The sequence below is a fragment of the Salmo salar genome, chromosome 25 (genome assembly GCF_965601325.2).
Source record: "Salmo salar chromosome 25, fSalSal1, whole genome shotgun sequence".
NCBI lineage: Eukaryota > Metazoa > Chordata > Actinopteri > Salmoniformes > Salmonidae > Salmo > Salmo salar.
Genome location: NC_138315.1, coordinates 22,669,752 through 22,689,513, shown reverse-complemented (window position 1 = coordinate 22,689,513; position 19,762 = coordinate 22,669,752). Strand labels below are relative to the sequence as shown.

Below are 19,762 nucleotides of genomic sequence, written 5' to 3'. Positions count from 1 at the left end.
GTTTGCTATTCACAAGAAGCATTGCCTGATGTGAACCATGCCTCGAACAAAAATGTAAAAAATGTAACAAAAGAGAGCTCAGAAGACATAAGATTAAGAATTGTTGACTTGCATAAAGCTGGAAAGGGTTACAAAAGTATCTCTAAAAGCCTTGATGTTCATCAGTCCACCACGGTAAGACAAATTGTCTATAAATGGAGACAGTTCAGCACTGTTGCTACTCTCCTTAGGAGTGGCCGTCCTGCAAAGATGCAAGAGCACAGTGCAGAATCCTCAATGAGGTTAAGAAGAATCCTAGTGTCAGCTAAAGACTTACAGAAATCTCTGGAACATGCAATCATCTCTGTTGACGAGTCTACGATGCGTAAAACGCTGAACAAGAATGGTGTTCGTGGGAGGACACCACAGAAGAAGCCACTGCTGTCCAAAATAAAACATTGCTGCATGTCTGAAGTTTGCAAAAGTGCACCTGGATGTTACACAGCGCTACTGGCAAAATATTCTGTGGACAGATGAAACTACAGTTGAGTTGTTTGGAAGGAACACAACACTATGTGTGGAGAAAAAAAGGCACAGCACACCAACATCAAAACCTTATCCCAACTGTAGAGTATGGTGGAGGGAGCATCATGGTTTGGGGCTACTTTGCTGCCTCAGAGCCTGGACAGCTTGCTATCATCGACAGAAAAATGATTTCCCAAATTTATCAAGACATTTTGCAGGAGAATGTAAGGCTATCTGTCCGCCAACTGAAGCTCAACAGAAGTTAGGTGATGCAACAGGACAACGACACAAAACACAGAAGGAAATCAATAACAGAATGCCTTCAACAGAAGAAAATACGCCTTCTGGAGTGGCCTAGTCAGAGTCCTGACCTCAACCCGATTGAGATGCTGTGGCATGATGTCAAGAGAGCAGTTCACACCAGACATCCCAAGAATATTGCTGAATTGAAACAGTTTAGCAAAGAGGAATGGTCCAAAATTCCTTCTGACCGTTGTGCAGGTCTGGTCCACAACTACAGAAAACGTTTGGTTGAGGTTATTGCTGCTAAAGGAGGGTCAACCAGTTATTAAATTAAAGGGTTCACATACTTTTTCCACCCTGCACTGTGAATGTTCACATGGTGTGTTCAATAAAGACATGAAAACGTATCATTGTTTGTGTGTTATTAGTTTAAGCAGTTTAAGCTCTATTGTTGTGACCTAGATGAAGATCAGATCAAATTATATGACAAATTTATGCAGAAATCCAGATATTTCCAAAGGGTTCGCATACTTTTTCTTGCCACTTTACGTCCTCAGGGACGACAGTCTCACAGCCAGATGAGCTCAACTGAATGGCCCAGTCATGAATTAGACTACCTGATTGACATTCCGCCCTTCAACGCCTGCTGTGAAGTGTGTGTGTGTGTGTGTGGAAACCCCTCCACCCTTTAATTTACAGTCCCCTGTCTGCCTTATTGCTCATCCATCACGGAGAAATACAGTCTGAGGCAGTCGGAGATGGGGAGGCGAGGCCATTGATGGTGTGTCACTGGCGTTTAGGGCAGCTTCCAGGACAGGACAGGATTGGTGAGTCACCAAGAGCACGACTAATCGATGACACGAGTACAACCCACTGGGCACACCATGTCATTTCAATGTGGAGAACTGGGTAATATTTGGTAGATATGTTGATCAATGAGATTCCAATCTATTTTCACCCACTCAAAAAGACAGCCACAAGTTTATTGAATTCCCAAGATGTTATCACTATGCTTTCAACTATCTAAAAGTACAACAAAGTTCAAATGGGAACACGATGTCAGATCTTTTGTTTATTTACACAGCAACTTAATGTGTTATCACTGTGCTTGATCTAATAGCACAACCTGGATTGCAGTTAGTTGAGATTACATTAAAGTACATGGTGCAAGTGATCAATGCCGTTTGAGATTCTGTGCAGATTATTATAGCAATTGTGAAGATCTCCACAGACCTGTGACCCTGAACATGCACGCTTTCATAAGATATTTATTGTTACGGTAAACTCAAAATGTGGCCATGGATTTGTTACTCATTTTAAGGTTGAGTAAATACTGTTACATTAGTTTGTAAAAGATAGCCTTAACATTAGGCTATTTACTGTCTTACAAAAGTAGTATTGAATTGTGTTTGGTTGACCAAATATCATCATTTACAGTGCATTCAGAAAGTAATCAGACCCCACTTTTCCACATTTTGTTACGTTACAGCCTTATTTTAAAAGTGATATAATTATTTTTTCCCTCATCAATCTACACACAATAATCCATAATGACAAAGTGAAAACAGGTTTTAAACAGAAATACCCTATTTACATACACAACCGTTCAAAAGTTTGGGGTCACTTAGAAATGTCCTTGTTTTGGAAAGAAAAGCAAATTTTTTGTCCATTAAAATAACATCAAATTGATCAGAAATACAGTGTAGACATTGTTAATGTTGTAAATGACTATTGTAGCTGGAAACAGCAGATTTTTTAGGGAATATCTACATAGGCGTACAGAGGCCCATTATCAGCAACCATCACTTCCGTGTTCCAATGGCACATTGTGTTAGCTAATCCAAGTTTATAATTTAAAAGGCTAATTGATCATTAGAAAACTCTTTTGCAATCATGTTTGCACAGCTGAAAACTGTTGTCCTGATTAAAGAAGCAATAAAACTGGTCTTCTTTAGGCTAGTTGAGTATCTGGAGCATCAGCATTTGTGGGTTCGATTACAGGCTCAAAATGGCCAGAAACAAAGAACTTTCTTCTGAAACTCGTCAGTCTATTCTTGTTCTGATAAATGAAGAAAATTCCATGCCAGAAATTGATTTGGAAAGACACACACCTGTCTATATAAGATCCCACAGTTGACAGTGCATGTCAGAGCAAAAAACCAAGCCATGAGGTCGAAGGGATTGTCCGTAGAGCACTGAGACAGGATTGTGTCGAGGCTGAGAACTGGGGAAGGGTACCAAAAAATGTCTGCAGCATTGAAGGTCCCCAAGAACACAGTGGCCTCCATCAACCTTAAATGGAAGAAGTTTGGAACCACCAAGAGCTGGCTGCCTGGCCAAACTGAGCACTCGAGGGAGAACGGCCTTGGTCAGGGGGGTGTCCAAGAACCTGATGGTTACTCTGAGACAGAGCTCCAAAGTTCCTCTGTGGAGATGGGAGAACCTTCCAGAAGGACAACTATCACTGCAGCACTCCACCAATCAGGCCTTTATGATAGAGTGGCCAGACGGAAGCCACTCCTCAGTAAAAGGCACATGAAAGCCCACTTGAAATTTGCCAAAAGGCTATTAAAGGACTCTCAGACCATGAGAAACAAGATTCTCTGGTCTGATGAAACCAAGATTGAACTCTGTGGCCTGAATGCCAAGTGTCACATCTGGAGGAAACCTGGCACCATCCCTACGGTGAACTGTGGTGGTGGCAGCATCATGCTGTTTTCAGCAGCAGGGACTGGGAGACTAGTCAGGATTGAGGGAAAGATGAACGGAGCAAAGTACAGAGAGATCCTTGATGAAAACCTGCTCTAGAGCGCCCAGGATCACAGACTGGGGGAAGGTTCACCTTCCAACAGGACAACGACCCTAAGCACACAGCCAAGACAATGCAGGAGTGGCTTCGGGACAAGTCTCTGAATGTCCTTGAGTGGCCCAGCCAGAGCCTGGAATTGAACCCGATCTAACATCTCTGAAGAGACCTGAAAGTAGCTGTGCAGTGATGCTCCCCATCCAACCTGACAGAGCTTGAGAGGATCTGCAGAGAAGAATGGGAGAACATCCCCAAGTACAGGTGTGCCAAGCTTGTAGCGTCATACCCAAGAAGACTTGAGGCTGTAATCGCTGCCAAAGGTGCTTCAACAAAGTACTAAGTAAATGGTGTGAATACTTATGTAAATGTGATATTTCAGTGTTTTGTTTTTTAATAGATTTGCTAAAATTCCAGGGGTCTGAATACTTTCTGAATGCACTGTATCTACTGCTTGGATAGTTCCATCTGAGCCACTGTCTTAATCCGATTCTTTAACTTTTAGTTGTGGTTGAGATGGAGACCTGAGTCCAACATATCATTTGTTAACTTGTGGAAAAGTTAATAGGCTATTCAACGTATTGCAAAAGTGATATTGAATTGTGTTTGGTTGTCAATGCAACCAAATATCAACTTTTGAAGGAGATGTATCTTCTGCTTGGATAGTTCCATCTGTGCCACTGAGTCTGCCTTTATTTCCAGTTGGTCTAGAAATTAATAATGTATATGTTGGATTCACTTATCCATTTGAACCAAAAAGCTAAGGTAAAGAATAGGACTAAATATAGTCAAACTTTAAACGCACTTTAAATACAGTTTGATTGGATTTAATCCTCTTTTTCAACTTTTGTTTTTGGTTGAGATGGAGACGTGAATCCAACATATTTATTATTAATTTGTAGATTCCATTTGAAATCAACCAAAACTTGAAACCCTAGGGCTATATGTATTGTCTATTTAGTTGAATCCTGGGCTGAATTTAAACAATAGCTGTTGATGACTTCCCAAATGCTATATAGGCCTAAATAGCATCATTGATGATATAGGATTGCTATAGTATGGTTACATTTCATTGCTTTGTTGAACCTACTTCAATAGCAACAGTGAATCTATTAAGTGGAGATTTCTAAGCAATCATTCTCACGATAGCACATTGGTAGTAGTGAGTGACAGATAGAAAAACTAAGCAGGGCTGGGTTTGGTTAAAACCCTGGATGGTTGACTGAATTAATAGCTGTAGGTAGATCAACTCTCCAGGAGGAGGTGCTGCCCTGCCTATTGTTTTTTTTCTTATAGTGGATATTATGTTGAAGATCTGACGTTGTTTCAAAGGTATAAATTCAACATATTTCATACAAGGTTTGTCTATGTTAAAATGTGGTTACCATGATGACATAATCCTGTGGTTGAAATCTTACCCTCAAAACAACAGTATGTTGATTACTTTTTTCAAATCCAATGTATTTTCTACGTAGATTCCATGTCACAATACTTTGACAAATTATGATGAAACAATGTTGATTCAACCAGTTTGTTCCCAGTGGGAAGAGTCACCTCGCTCCTTCCCACACAGTGCAGAAAATACCACCGGCCTGGCGCCTGCACTTGCTGGCTTTGGTGATCACACCACAGGCCACATGATGTCTGAATCAAACAGGGCTCTGATGGCGCCAACCAGCCTCTATGAGGCTGTTATTCATATCACAATGCTGGAGTTATAACGAGGAAGAAGGGATGCACCCTGGCTGGGAGAGGAGTAGGGTGGGGTGGGGGAAGGAGGTTAGGACTGAGTAGGGTTGTGGATAGGGGGAGTGGGGCGGTGACCCATTCAGACAGACCATAATAAAAATGTCAGCGCCACCTGTCCTCCATAACTCGTCGGCCCTCTGTCGTCACTTTGAAGTTAAAGGGCGTCAGTCGGACGTTGATGGTGAGGGCGAGCGAGGGAGGAAGTGTTGCTCACCTTACTACTGTCTAAACACAGCGGATGACTAAGCGTATCAGTGATGGAGCAGGGACTGAGTCAGAGGATTGCCAGGGTCTTAACAACATAAATAATGATGATCTCACTCAGGAAGGGGAGGAAAAGAGAGGAGGGGAGGTGAGGAAAAGAGGGTAGAGAGGAGAAGAGAGGAAAGGATACGAATGACAGTGAGGAGAGGAAGGGAAAGGAGAGGAAGGAAATGAAGGGAAAAAGGAGAAGAGAAGTGGAGAAGAGAGGATAGGTGGGAGGGAGGGAAGGGTTGAGGCAGTGACGTACTGTACCTGCTCAGGATTGTACTTGGAGAGGACTCCTTCACCGTGAAACTCCTCCAGAACATCCTTCAGCTTCTTGGTGGAATCTGAGAAAGAGACAGGGATGAGAGAGGCTTTATAAACCTCATAATTTAGTCATTTTGGCACCAGGCGTGTCATTTAGGCGGAAAGTGCTGCTGGATGTGATGATTGTCATTTGGGCGCTAGCTGTATCTGAGAGGAACATCCTGGTAGATCATGAGGCAAACATTTCACAGAGGTGAAAATAAGTTTAGCTAATTAATTAAACAAATAGACCAATTATGCCAGGAAATTTCTTTGGAATACAAAAAAACCCTCAGAGCAAACATTATCTGAATGTATTATCTCTGTGGAGTTAGACTGGACACCCCACTCTCTCTTCTCTTTCTAATACAAGAAATAGCACATTAAATAATCTCAGATTCAAGAAATATAGACCACAGAAATATAATAGGTTGGATAATCACTCCACTCTCGCTCTATTCTCTCTAGTACAAAATACCTTAAAATATACGGAATAATCTCTGGAGTTGGTGTCACGCCCTGGCCATAGAGAGGGTTTTGGTTCTCTATTTTGGTTAGGCCAGGGTGTGACTGGGGTGGGCGTTCTATGTTCCTTTTTCTATGTTTTGTATTTCTTTGTTTTGGGCCGAGTATGGTTCCTAATCAGAGGCAGCTGTCTATCGTTGTCTCTGATTAGGAATCATACTTAGGCAGCCTTTTCCCACCTGTGCTTTGTGGGATCTTGTGTTTATGTAGCTGCCTGTGAGCAGCACAGAATGTCACGCTTGTTTTTTTGTCTGTATTGTTTTGGTGAGTTTCATACAGTATTTATTAAACATGTGGAACTCTAAGCACGATGCGCCTTGGTCTACTCCTTTAGACGAACATGACAGTTGGGTATAGAATTAGATCTATGGTTTGCATGCCTCACACTTTCTCTCTAATATGCAGCAGTCCAGTTCGTGTTAGTTGAGCTGAGTAGTTTACATTTAGATAAAGTATGCTATGTTTTTTCCAAGTAAATCATCTTTGTGGAGTGAGGCGGGACCCGCTCTCTCTTCTCTCTAAAACAAAGGCCAACGAGGTGTTGGGTGATCTGAGACTGACTGACTGACCAGGCAGGGTGTGAGTCACAGGGACCAGGGTAGGGTGTGTTCCTACCGGCCATGGGTAATAGTGATTTACACCCAGAGATGCTAATCTCTCTCAGGGCTGAAAGACGCTACAGGAGGCTTCCCCCAACAGACCCAGAGATGACCTGTCCTCCTCCCAACGCCAGTTACGTCATACTGAGGCAAGGCAGGGATGCAGGGAATGCAGTGTTAAACCATTATCTAACCAGGTGAGTTGACTTAACGGCGTCCACATGCTTCCCATCCAAAAATGTTCGGAACAGGTCATGTGTATGTTATGATGACATTTTATGAAGATTTTCTCGAGGCAAGCTGAAGTCTACACCCCTTCATCGGTGATTGGCCAACAGTAGGGATCATTTACATGCACATTTTTTGACTTGAGGAATACTGCACCAAACATCTTACGTCAAAATTAATGCCAAATTTCTTGAGTTATCTTGGATTAATTCTGACTATTTTGAGGTGCATACTGGTTACGGCGTCTCAAGATGGACAAATGGTACTATTGCTGCTTTTTTTCTTGTTTTCCAAGGCCTGTTAAGGGAGTATGCGAGCACACTCGTTTGGTTCGCAATACATGCCTCCCGCTTTTGCTGACACGCCCCTCCCATCTGGCAACTACCAACCTGGAGAGTGGAGGAGGGTTGTGGCAGGGGACAACAATCTCCAAGAGCCAGGGAGACTCTCATTCCAGGGTGACACGGCTTGCAAGTCAAACAAGAAACAAGCTAAGGGGCTTCTTCCTCTCCCCATCTGGACATGTGCCATGGCAGGAAGACATGGTTCGGAAAGGACAACTCATCCTAAGGCCAGCCAATCATGCAGAATAGGCCTTTGTTTGGACTGCTCACACACACACACATTGATGGATGCACAGACTCACACAGTTCTTATTTCTTTAAATTTGAGCGAAAAGGTAACGTTTAAATCTTGTTAATACAATTTAACTTAATTCTATCATGTCTGTGTCCATTCATATAGATTGAACCGGGTCACACAAGTAGAACAAAGCCTGTAAAGTCTGTGGTACACAGCTCTTCTCAACGTTCTCAGCACTGGATGTTCAAATAGAATGCATTGAAACATCTTGTATTTAGATGAAGAAACACAGCTATTTCTGCACACAAAATTAAACCTTTATTATGCATATCGTCTCAAAGTAAACCACAATTCAAAAGTCTCTGCTAAATAATGTGTCAATGAAAAATAATTAGTGTCTGAGTATAGATACAAATATTTCTGAACAATAGTACAAATGTGTCTGAAACAGATGTAAACAACAAAAGTTGTGTAGAATAAAATGAAAGTGTCTAGTGTCTGACTCCTGAGATGTCTGAACAACATGTTGTTCCATGTCCTCTTCTTGAAGGTCATGCCCAAACTCATGCAGCTGGTGATAGCTGATTTCATGGATGAACTATATGTGCCAGGGCCCTGTGGAGAGGATGAGAAGAGGGGGGAATGAGAGGAGTGTCTGGAGAGGAATGTGCATGGTGAGGAGAGGAGGAAAGAGGACAATAGAAGAGAGAAAAGGGGATTAGAGTAAAGGAGAGTGGTGGCTCAGTGCATGACGTTCTCCAGACCTTGAGATCTGTCTTCAATCATTTTCAATGCCTTTGCGAGAGATGTGTCAAGGGCTGAGTCTGCAGCTCTTTTCTCCCTTCTTCTCACACCCCTGCTACTTCTCCTGCTGATCTGTGGCATTGGTGAGGAGCAAGCCAGTGGAGTAGGTCTTGGAGGTGGGCTCAGGATAGAGCTTCCCAGGTCCTGTATGAAGATGGTTTCCCATTCTGCAGCTCAGTGCAGGAGATGGGCTGGGGGCCGGTGAACAGGCAGTGCTTGGGCGCAGAGAACAAAACCTGGTGCGGTCTCCATTCCCTGGTGTTTGTACCTTGAAGAATGTAAAAGCAGAGGGCTATTTAGTACACATATCCAAAACGATCAATGAAAAACATATCATTAACCGAGACAGACTATGTTGCAAACGTTTGAGCAGGGTTGAATAGGACTTTGACTTCGGTGCTAGCAATGTGGGAAGCTTATGCTTTTATTTCTATGTTTGATCAAAAAATTAAAGACCTTTAGTTTAGCTGGTTGGCTTGCTTTCTCTGCACGAGTATGCGGCTAGGATATCGAACCGGACAAGTAGCTAGCCCAGCTGGCTAGCTATTGTTAGCAAACATTGCTACTCTTTTCCTCGACTACAATAGAAAATACTACAACATACCTCTTCCTCTGGTGAACACGGCATGTTGCTTTCCATCTTGCTCACTTCTCTATCTCCTCAGCCAAGCGATGCTCGAAGTTGTCATCGTTTGCCATGTTGAATCCACACCGAGTTTTCGGGAGTAGAAGAAACTCGCATCACCCCTACAGTTGACCAATCACTGACGAAGGGGCGTAGTGTCACGGTTAGGCCAGGGTGTGACTAGGGTGGGCATTCTATGTCCTTTTTTCTATGTTTTGTATTTTTTTGTTTTGGCATGGTTCTCAATCAGGGACAGCTGTATATCGTTGTCTCTGATTGGGAGCCATACTTAGGCAGCCTGTTTTCCTTTGGGTTTTGTGGGTGGTTAATTTCTGTTTAGTGTTGCTAACCTGACAGAACTGATTGGCTGTCGGTTTCTTGTGTCTTTGTTTATGTGTTCTCAGTACAATAAATTCATGATGAGCACTCAACACTCTGCACCTTGGTCTACTCCCTGCAACAGCCGTTACACGTAGACTTGGTCTACCGAACTTCAGCTTGTCTCGAGAATTGTTTTGGGGTGCACGAACAACCCCAAAAAAACTTGAAGACCAAAATGAACAAAAGCGTCACAAAATGTCATCATAATGTGCACAAACTGGGAAGCATGCTGAGAAGACCAGAGCCAGCCCTAGCCTTTTGTGAGCCTTAAGGGACATTTTTGGAGTTAATTTCCTGGAATTCTTCACATTTTGCCATGGGGTGGAGAGAAAAATGTGCAGTTTTATAGATAATTTCCTGCAATTCTACACTTTGTCATACAGTTGAGACATTGTTGCAGCTTTCTAGCTAATTTCCTGCAATTCTAGACATTTTGCCATAACTTCTACACTGGCGTCATGTTAAGGCTAGGGCTAATTTCAAGGTTTTACTGCTAACCTACAAAGCATTACACGGGCTTGCTCTTATCTATCTTTCTGATTTGGTCCTGCCGTACATACCTACACGTACACTACGGTCACAAGACGCAGGCCTCCTTACTGTCCCTAGAATTTCTAAACAAACAGCTGGATGCAGGGCTTTCTATTGAACTCCATTTTTATGGGATGGTCTGCCTACCCATGTGAGAGATGCAGACTCGGTCTCAACCTTTAAGTCTTTATTGAAGACTCATCTCTTCAGTAGGTCCTATGATTGAGTGTAGTCTGGCCCAGGAGTGTGAAGGTGAACGGAAAGGCACTGGAGCAACGAACCGCTCTTGCTGTCTCTGCCTGGCCGGTTCCCCTCTCTCCACTGGGATTCTCTGCCTCTAACCCTGTTACAGGGGCTGAGTCACTGGCTTACTGGTGCTCTTCCATGCCATCCCTGGGAGGGGTGCGTCACTTGAGTGGGTTGAGTCATTGACGTGGTCTTCCTGTCTGGGTTGGCACCCCCCCCCCCCTTGGGTTGTGCCGTGTCGGAGATCTTTGTGGGCTATACTCGGCCTTGTCTCAGGATGGTAAGTTGGTGGTTGAAGATATCCCTCTAGTGGTGTGGAGCTGTGTTTTGGCAATGTGGGTGGGGTTATATCCTGCCTGTTTGGCCCTGTCCGGGGGTATCGTCGGATGGGGCCACAGTGTCTCCCGACCACTCCTGTCTCAGCCTCCAGTATTTATGCTGCAGTAGTTTGTGTCGGGGGGCTAGGGCCAGTCTGTTATATCTGGAGTATTTCTCCTGTCTTATCCGGTGTCCTGTGTGAATTTAAGTATGCTCGCTCTCTCTCTCTCTCTCTCTCTGAGGACCTGAGCCCTAGGACCATGCCTCAGGACTATCTGGCCTGATGACTCCTTGCTGTCCCCAGTCCACCTGGCCGTGCTGCTGCTCCAGTTTCAACTGTGGCTATGGAATCCTGACCTGTTCACCGGACGTGCTTCCTGTCCCAGACCTGCTGTTTTCAACTCTCTAGAGACAGCAGGAGCGGTAGAGATACTCTGAGTGATCGGCTATAAAAAGCCAACTGACATTTACTCCTGAGGTGCTGACCTGTTGCACCCTCGACATCCACTGTGGTTATTATTATTTGACCCTGCTGGTCCCCTATGAACACTTGAACATCTTGGCCATGTTCTGTTATAATCTCCACCCGGCACAGCCAGAAGAGGACTGGCCACCCCTCATAGCCTGGTTCCTCTCTAGGTTTCTTCCTGGGTTCTTGCCTTTCTAGGGAGTTTTTCCTAGCCACCGTGCTTCTACACCTGCATTGTTTGCTGTTTGGGGTTTTAGGTTGGGTTTCTGTACAGCACTTTGAGATATCAGCTGATGTAAGAAGGGCTTTATAAATACATTTGATTTGATATATGCCATGTTAATATGATATGAGTGAGAGTGACAAACAAAATCAATGGGGGCCCTGGGCACGTGCCCTGCGTACCCGGTCGGTAATTCGACCATGATAACTCCAAGTTTAGATACCTAGGTCCACAGAATGAGTGCCTTTTGGGTCCTTCTGATATTTTAAATAATGAAGAATTGTGCATCAAATATTGAATTTTAAAAGCCTGCCAATTTAATATAGTGACCTTTAATATAGACCACATGGAGAATTCAATAAATCCGATTTGTAATATGGTAAAGACTTCCTAAAGTGCAAAAATTCAGCATTTTGACATGTTCCTCTCTGCATCCTCTGAGACTTCCAGTAATATTTCAACCCCATTAACCCCAACATTTCACCATCATTGTAGAGCCCTAGTTATTTTGTTGCTTTCACAGTCATTTCTGAAAATGATTATTTATTCTGTAAGGTCATTAAGGTCAACCCTGTTATGTGAACTGAACTCTCATTTTAATGAGGTGAAACTTTTCATTAACTATTATTAAAATAAAACAAAAACTTTGAACATCTAATAGTCAAATCATAGTATGGTTCTACTCTTTTTGGCAATTTTCTGGTGTTGTTGTGGGAAACTGAGTGAGTGGAGCATAACACATTCAACCCTATTACCCATAGATAGACAGGCTAGAAATGTTAACAATAAAAAATAAACAAATTAGGCTTGCATTCAATTGCCCCTCCCTGTTGCACAAAACAAGCTTCCATTTCCCATTTCACAAGGGAATTTATGGCTGATTTAAGATTAAATCCTCAACCCTGTTAAGGTCATACCTGTTATTTTATTTGGAATTAAAAATGGGAAAACATGTTTTTTATTAAGTTGACAGAATGTTAAAATCAGATGAAATCAAACGTTCTTTATCCACGAAGTTACACATCTCAAAAGGCACAGAAGTTTTTGGAATGACCCAGCTGACTAGACTAACTTACCAATCAAAATGTTTTTAGCTGACATTGGCAAATTGAGTGACTGTCCGTTTTCTTTTATTTAACCAGGTAAGCCAGTTGAGAGCAAGTTCTCATTTACAACTGCGAACTGGCCAAGATAAAGGAAAGCAGTGTGACAAAAACAACACAGTTACAAACAAACGTTCAGTCAATAACACAATAGAAAAAAAATCTATGTACAGTGTGTGCAAATTTAGAAGATTAGGGAGATAAGGCAATAAATAGGCCATAGAGGTGAAATAATTACAATTTAGCATTAACACTGGAGTGAGATGTGCAGATGATGATGTGCACGTAGAGATACTGGGGTGCAAAAGAGCAAAAAAATAATATGGGGATAAGGTAGTTGGGTGTGCTATTTACAGATTGGCTGTGTACAGGAACAGTGATCAGTAAGCTGCTCTGACAGTTGATGCTTAAAGTTAGAGAGGGAGATATAAGTCTCCAGCTTCAGTGATTTTTGCAATTCGTTCCAGTCATTGGCAGCAGAGAACTGGAAGGAAAGGCGGCCAAATGAGGTGTTGGTTTTGGGGATGACCAGTGAAATATACCTGCTGGAGCGCGTGCTACGGGTGGGTGTTGCTATGGTGACCAGTGAGCTGAGATAAGGTGGGGCTTTACCTAGCAAAGTCTTACAGATGACCTGGAGCCAGTGGGTTTGGCGGCGAATATGTAGCGAGGGCCAGCCAACGAGAGCATACAGGTTGCAGTGGTGGGTAGTATATGGGGCTTTGGTGACAAAACGGATGGCACTGTGATAGACTACATAAGGTTTGCTGAGTAGAGTGTTGGAGGCGATTTTGTAAATGACATCGCCGAAGTCAAGGATCGGTAGGATAGTCAGTTTTACGAGGGTATGTTTGGCAGCATGAGTGAAGGAGGCGTTGTTGCGAAATAGGAAGCCGATTATAGATTTCATTTTGGATTGGAGATGCTTAATATGAATCTGGAAGGAGAGTTTACAGTCAGACGCCTAGGTATTTGTAGTTGTCCACGTATTCTAAGTCAGAGCCGTCTAGAGTAGTGATGCTAGTCGGGTGGGAGGATGCGGGCAGCAATTGGTTGAAGAGCATGCATTTAGTTTTACTAGCATTTAAGAGCAGTTGGAGGCCACGGAAGGAGTGTTGTATGGCATTGAAGCTCGCTTGGAGATTTGTTTACACAGTGTCCAAAGAAGGGCCAGATGTATACAGAATGGTGTTGTCTACATAGAGGTGGATCAGAGAATTACCAGCAGCAAGAGCGACATCATTGATATACTGTATACAGAGAAACGAGTCGGCCCGAGAATTGAACCCTGTGGCACCCCCATAGAGACTGTCAAAGGTCCGGACAACAGGCCCTCCGATTTGACACACTGAACTCTGAGAAGCAGTTGGTGAACCAGGCGAGGCAGTCATTTGAGAAACCAAGGCTATTGAGTCTGCCGATAAGAATGCAATGATTGGCCAGGTCGATGAAGACGGCTGCACAGTACTGTCTTTTATCGGTGGCAGTTATGATATCGTTTAGGACCTTGAGCGTGGCTGAGGTGCACCCATGACCAGCTCGGAAACCAGATTGCATAGTGGAGAAGGTGCGGTGGGATTTGAAAGGGTCGATGATCTGATCTGTTAATTTGGCTTTTGAATATTTTAGAAAGGCAGGGCAGGATGGATATAGGTCTGTAACAGTTTGGGTCTAGAGTGTCTCCCCCTTTGAAGAGGGGGATGACAGCGGCAGCTTTCCATTCTTTGGGGATCTCAGACGATACAAAAGAGGTTGAACAGGCTAGTAATAGGGGCAACAATTTCGGCGGATAATTTTAGAAAGAGAGGGTCCAGATTGTCTAGCCCAGCTGATTTGTAGGGATCAGATTTTGCAGCTCTTTCAGAACATCAGCTGTCTGGATTTGGGTGAAGGAGAAGCGGGGGGGGGGGGGGGGGGGGCTTGGGCATGTTGCTGCAGGGGGTGCAGAGCTGTTGGCCAGGGTAGGGGTAGCCAACCATAGAAAAATGCTAATTGAAATTATCGATTATCGTAGATTTATCGGTGGTGACAGTGTTTCTTAGCCTCAGGGCAGTGGGCAGCTGGGAGGAGGTGCTTTTATTCTCCATGGACTTTAGTGTCCCAGAACTTTTTGGAGTTTGTGCTACAGGATGCAAATTTCGGTTTGAAAAAGCTAGCCTTAGCTTTCCTGACTGACTGTGTATATTGGTTCCTGACTTCCCTGAAAAGTTGCATATCACGGGGCTATTCGATGCAAATGCAGAACGCCACAGGATGTTTTCGTGCTGGTCAAGGGCAGTCAAGTCTGGGGTGAACCAAGGGCTATATCTGTTCTTAGTTCTACATTTTTTGAATGGGGCATGCTTATTTAAGATGGTGAGGAAAGCACTTTTAAAGAGCAACCAGGCATCCTCTACTGATGGGATGAGGTCAATATCCTTTCAGGATACCGGACCAGGTCGATTAGAAAGGCCTGCTCGCTGAAGTGTTTTAGGGAGCGTTTGACAGTGATGAGGGGTGGTCGTTTGACCACGGACCCATTACGGACGCAGGCAATGATCGCAGAGATCCTGGTTGAAAACAGCAGAGGTGTATTTAGAGGGCAAGTTGGTCTGGATGATATCTAAGAGGGTGCCCATGGTTACGGATTTGGGGTTGTACCTGGTAGATTCCTTGATAATTTGTGTGAGATTGAGGGCATCTAACTTAGATTGTAGGATGGCTGGGGTGTTAAGCATATCCCAGTTTAAGTCCCCTAGCAGTACGAACTCTGAAGATAGATGGTGTACAGTGCACAGCTGGGGGCTGAGGGGGGTCTATAACAAGTGGCAACGGTGAAAGACTTGTTTCTGCAAAGGTGGATCTTTAAAAGTAGAAGCTCGAATTGTTTGGGCACAGACCTGGATAGTATGACAGACCTCTGCAGGCTATCTCTCCAGTAGATTTCAATTCCGCCCCCTTAGGCAGTTCTATCTTGTCAGAAAATATTGTAGTTGGGGATGGAAATGTAAGAATTTTTGGTGGCCTTCCTAAACCAGGATTCCAACACGGCTAGGACATCAGGGTTGGTGGAGTGTGCTAAAGCAGTGAATAAAGCAAACTTAGGGAGGAGGCTTCTGATGTTAACATGCATGAAACCAAGGCTTTTACGGTTACAGACGTCAACAAATGAGAGCACCTGGGGAATGGGAGTGGTGCTGGGGGCTGCAGGGCCTGGGTTAACCTCTACATCACCAGAGGACCAGAGGAGGGTTAGGATAAGGGTACGGCTAAAGGCTATAAGAACTGGTCGTCTAGTGCGTTTGGAACAGAGAGTAAAATGAGCAGATTTCTTTGCATGGAAGAATAGATTCAAGGCATAATATACAGACAAGGGTATGGTAGGATGTGAGTACATGTCACGCCCTGACCACAGAGAGCCTTTTATTCTCTGTTGGTTAGGTCGGGGTGTGACTAGGGTGGGTAATCTAGGTTGTTCTATTTCTATGTTGACCTGGTATGGTTCCCAATCAGAGGCAGCTGTTTATCATTGTCTCTAATTGGGGATCATATTTAGGCAGCCATTTCCCCACTGTGTTTTGTGGGATCTTTTTTTTTTGTAGTCACCTGTGAGCGCTACATACGCTGCGCCTTGGTCCAGTTCTTACGACGATCGTGACAGAAGATCCCACCACACCAGGACCAAGCAACGTGCCCTGGAGGAGAGAGTATCCTGGACTTTGGAGGAGATGTTGGATGGGAAGTGATCCTGGACTTGGGAGGAAATCATGGAGGGACACGAAAGCCTTCCTTGGGAGCAGACGCAAGGTGATAAGGGAGGACAGCGACGACGCCGGGGTTCGCAGCCACAAGAAAGCCCAAAGGACAGCCCCCTCAAAAATAATTTTGGGGGCACACGGGGTGGTCGGTGGAGCCGAGGAGTGAACCAGAACCAATCTGGGAGAAGAGGGAGAAAATGGAGGAGAGTGAACGGAGAGAGTTGTTGTGTTGGTGTATGATGCACGACATTTGCCCTAAGGAGCGTGTTATCTGTTTGATGCCACCTGAGTCAGCTCTCCGTACTCGTCCTGAGGAGTGTGCTAGCAGGTTGGTAAAAACTGTGCCAACTCCACGCACCAGGACTCCAGTACACCTCCACAGCCCTGTACGTCCTGTGCCAGCTCTCCACACTCGCCTTGAGGAGCGTATCATTTGTCCGGTACCATGTGTGCCGGCTCTACGCAACAAGTCTCCAGTACACCTCCACAGCCCTGTACGTCCTATGCCAGCTCTCCACACTCGCCTTGAGGAGCGTATCATTTGTCCGGTACCATGTGTGCCGGCTCTACGCACCAAGTCTCCAGTACACCTTCACAGCCCAGTACGTCCTGTGCCAGCTCCCCGCACTCGCCGTGCGAAGTGTGTCATCGTTCCGGGAACGATTTGTGCCGGCCCTACGCACCAGGTCTCCAGTGCGCCTCCACAGCCCAGTACATCCTGTGCCAGCTCCTCGCACTCGCCTTGAAGAGCGAGTCACCAGTCCAGTGCAACCTGTGCCGGACCCACGCATCAGGCCTCCAGTGCACCCCCCCCAGTCCGGCATGTCCTGTGCCTGCTCCTCACACTCGGCCTGAAGAGCGTGTCACCAGAAGAGCGTGTCACCAGTCCGGTGCCACCTGTACCGGCTCCACGCACTAGGCCTCCAGTGCGCATCAACAGTCCAGAGCTTCCGGCGACGGTCCCCAGTCCGGAGCTTCCGGCGACGGTCCACAGTCCGGAGCCCTCTTTTGCACTGGTGACCAGTTCAGGCACGGCGTCCAGTCCAGCTCCAAGGCCGGAGCCTTCCTCTGCGCCGGTGCCCAGTCCAGGCACGGCGACCAGCTCCAAGGCCGGAGCCTTCCTCTGCGCCGGTGCCCAGTCCAGGCACGACGTTCAGCCCGGCGACATGGCCGGATCCGGGGTCTGTGCGGGGGTTACGACCTGCACCGGAGCCGCCACCAACGCTAGATGCCCACCTGAACCCTCCCCTATTGAGTCAGGTTTTGCGGCCGGAGTCCACACCTTTGGGGGGGGGGGGGGGGGGTTGGGGGGTACTGTCACACCCTGACCATAGAGAGCCTTTTATTCTCTATGTTGGTTAGGTCGGGGTGTGACTAGGGTGGGTAATCTAGGTTGTTCTATTTCTATGTTGGCCTGGTATGGTTCCCAATCAGAGGCAGCTGTTTATTGTTGTCTTTGATTGGGGATCATATTTAGGCAGCCATTTCCCTATTGTGTTTTGTGGGATCTTGTTTTTTTTTTGTAGTCGCCTAGGGGCACTCCAGAACATCACGTTTGTCGTTTATTGTTTTGTATTTGCTTAAGTTTCACTTTATAATAAAGATGTGGAACGCTACGTACGTTGCGCCTTGGTCCAGTTTTTACGACGATCGTGACAGTACAGAGGAGGTAAACCTAGGCATTTAGTGACGATGAGAGAGGTTTTGTCTCTAGAGGCACCAGTTAAGCCAGGTGAGGTCACTGCATGTGTGGTGGGTGGTACAAAAGGGCTATCTAAGGCATGTCGGGCAGGGCTGGGGGCTCTATGGGGAAATAAGACAATAATAACTAACCAAAACAGCAATAGACAAGGCATATTGACATTAGGGAGAGGCATGTGTAGCCGAATGATCATAGGGTCCAAATGAGCAGCAATAGGTGAGTCAGTAAGCCGTTCAGTAGTCGCTACTACGCTAGGCGAGCTGGAGACAACAGTTCAGACAGCTAGCGGGCCGGGGCTAGCAGATGGGCCTTCGGCGACGTCGCAACTGAAGAGCCTGTTGAAACCACCTCGGACGATTATGGTCGGCAGACCAGTCATGATGGATCGGCGGGGCTCCGTGTTATCAATAAAGGGTCCAGGCCAATTGGCAAAAGAGGTATTCTAACTCAAGAATTAGCTGGCAGACCTTTTCGGCTAGCCAGGAGATGGGCCTAGGTCTAGGCTAGCTCAAGGCTAACTGTTGCTTGCTTCGGGACAGAGGTGTTAGCCAGCAGTAGCCACTCGAATGCAGCTAGCTAGCTGCAATGATCCGGTGTAATGGACCAAGGCTTGCGGCAGGAATCCGGTGATGAGGTAGAGAAAAAGCAGTCCTTTATGCTCTGGGTTGATATCGCGCTGTGCAGACTGGCAGGTATTGACCGAGCTGAAGCTGGCTGGTGTCAGAGTTAACAGTGAAGACTGCTAGCAGTGGCTAACTGACTACTAGCTAGTAGCTAGTTAGCTGGCTAGCTTCTGATGGGGGTTCCGATTGTAAAGTATAAAAATAGCAGATCCAAACCACATTGGGTGAGGAGGGTGGCAGGAAAGTATATTCAGTTTGTAGATGGAAAGTGAGATTAAAAAATATGCGAAGTATATACGAAAAAAAAGAGGAAACGAGTATGTACACGGGACAAGATAAACACACATCCGACTGCTACGCCATCTTGGGGGGAAAAAAGTGACAGACGTAACAGGAGATTAACTTGTTGTACAACCAAATTTAGAAATTGCACTTAAAAACTAAATTCTGTTTAGTTTTTTGCCCTAGCACTAGACAGCTGATTCAGACAATCAAAGCTTGATGATGAGTTGGTTATTTGAATCAGCTGTGTAGTCCTTGGGTAAAAACAAAACGTGGACCCGGGGGTGCAGGACCAAGTTTGGTAAACCCTGCCCTAAGTGGTTGCTTATGTCGCCTCGTGGCAAGGGCCGGCCCTGGAGAAGGCATTCTCATTCACTAAATTGCTCAAACACGTCTCTGCTCATATGCACACACTCACACTCATGCAGGTATGAATGTATGCTAAGCACAGGTACACGCACCGAGGCAAATCTCTGATCTGAGCAATCATAAAGTATTTGCCTGCTGAATCAGCTAACAATAGAGCATGAACTGAGACAACATATGCTACAGTATGTTCAGTCCATTTATCATAACAGCATCGATTAACCAGATCAGACAGCTAACTAGACTGTAGCTGTAGCTAGTTTAATCTGTTTTGTTTGTTGTCACTACACCTCTGGATATGAGCATCTACTGAATGACCAACATTTTGATGTAAATGTAAGGCAGACTCTCACTGAATCACAGCAGAACAGAAGCCAGTAGGCTAAATGCAGTGGGGACTGAAGAATCACAGCCAATAGCTAGAAGGTTAACAGTACATCAGCATCATACGTCATCAGCATTCCTTTGCCTTCGACTTCATTTCCTTTATTAATTATTTATAGAAGAGAAAACAGCACTGAGCCAATTAGTATGTAACGCAAGGGGAAGATAAGACCAGACCACCGA

General features: G+C 45.2%; 1 protein-coding gene across 3 annotated transcripts in view; it reads right to left on the bottom strand.

Annotated features, from left to right (window-relative positions):
• dgkg (diacylglycerol kinase, gamma) overlaps window positions 1-19,762 on the bottom strand; it is a 165,625-nt gene that overhangs the window by 108,676 nt on the left and 37,187 nt on the right. For all 3 annotated transcript variants that reach the window (XM_082968996.1, XM_082968998.1, XM_082968997.1), the window contains exon 3: window positions 5,816-5,892. In XM_082968996.1, coding sequence (XP_082825122.1) covers window positions 5,816-5,892 — 77 coding nt within the window. The remainder of the gene's footprint in view (window positions 1-5,815; window positions 5,893-19,762) is intronic.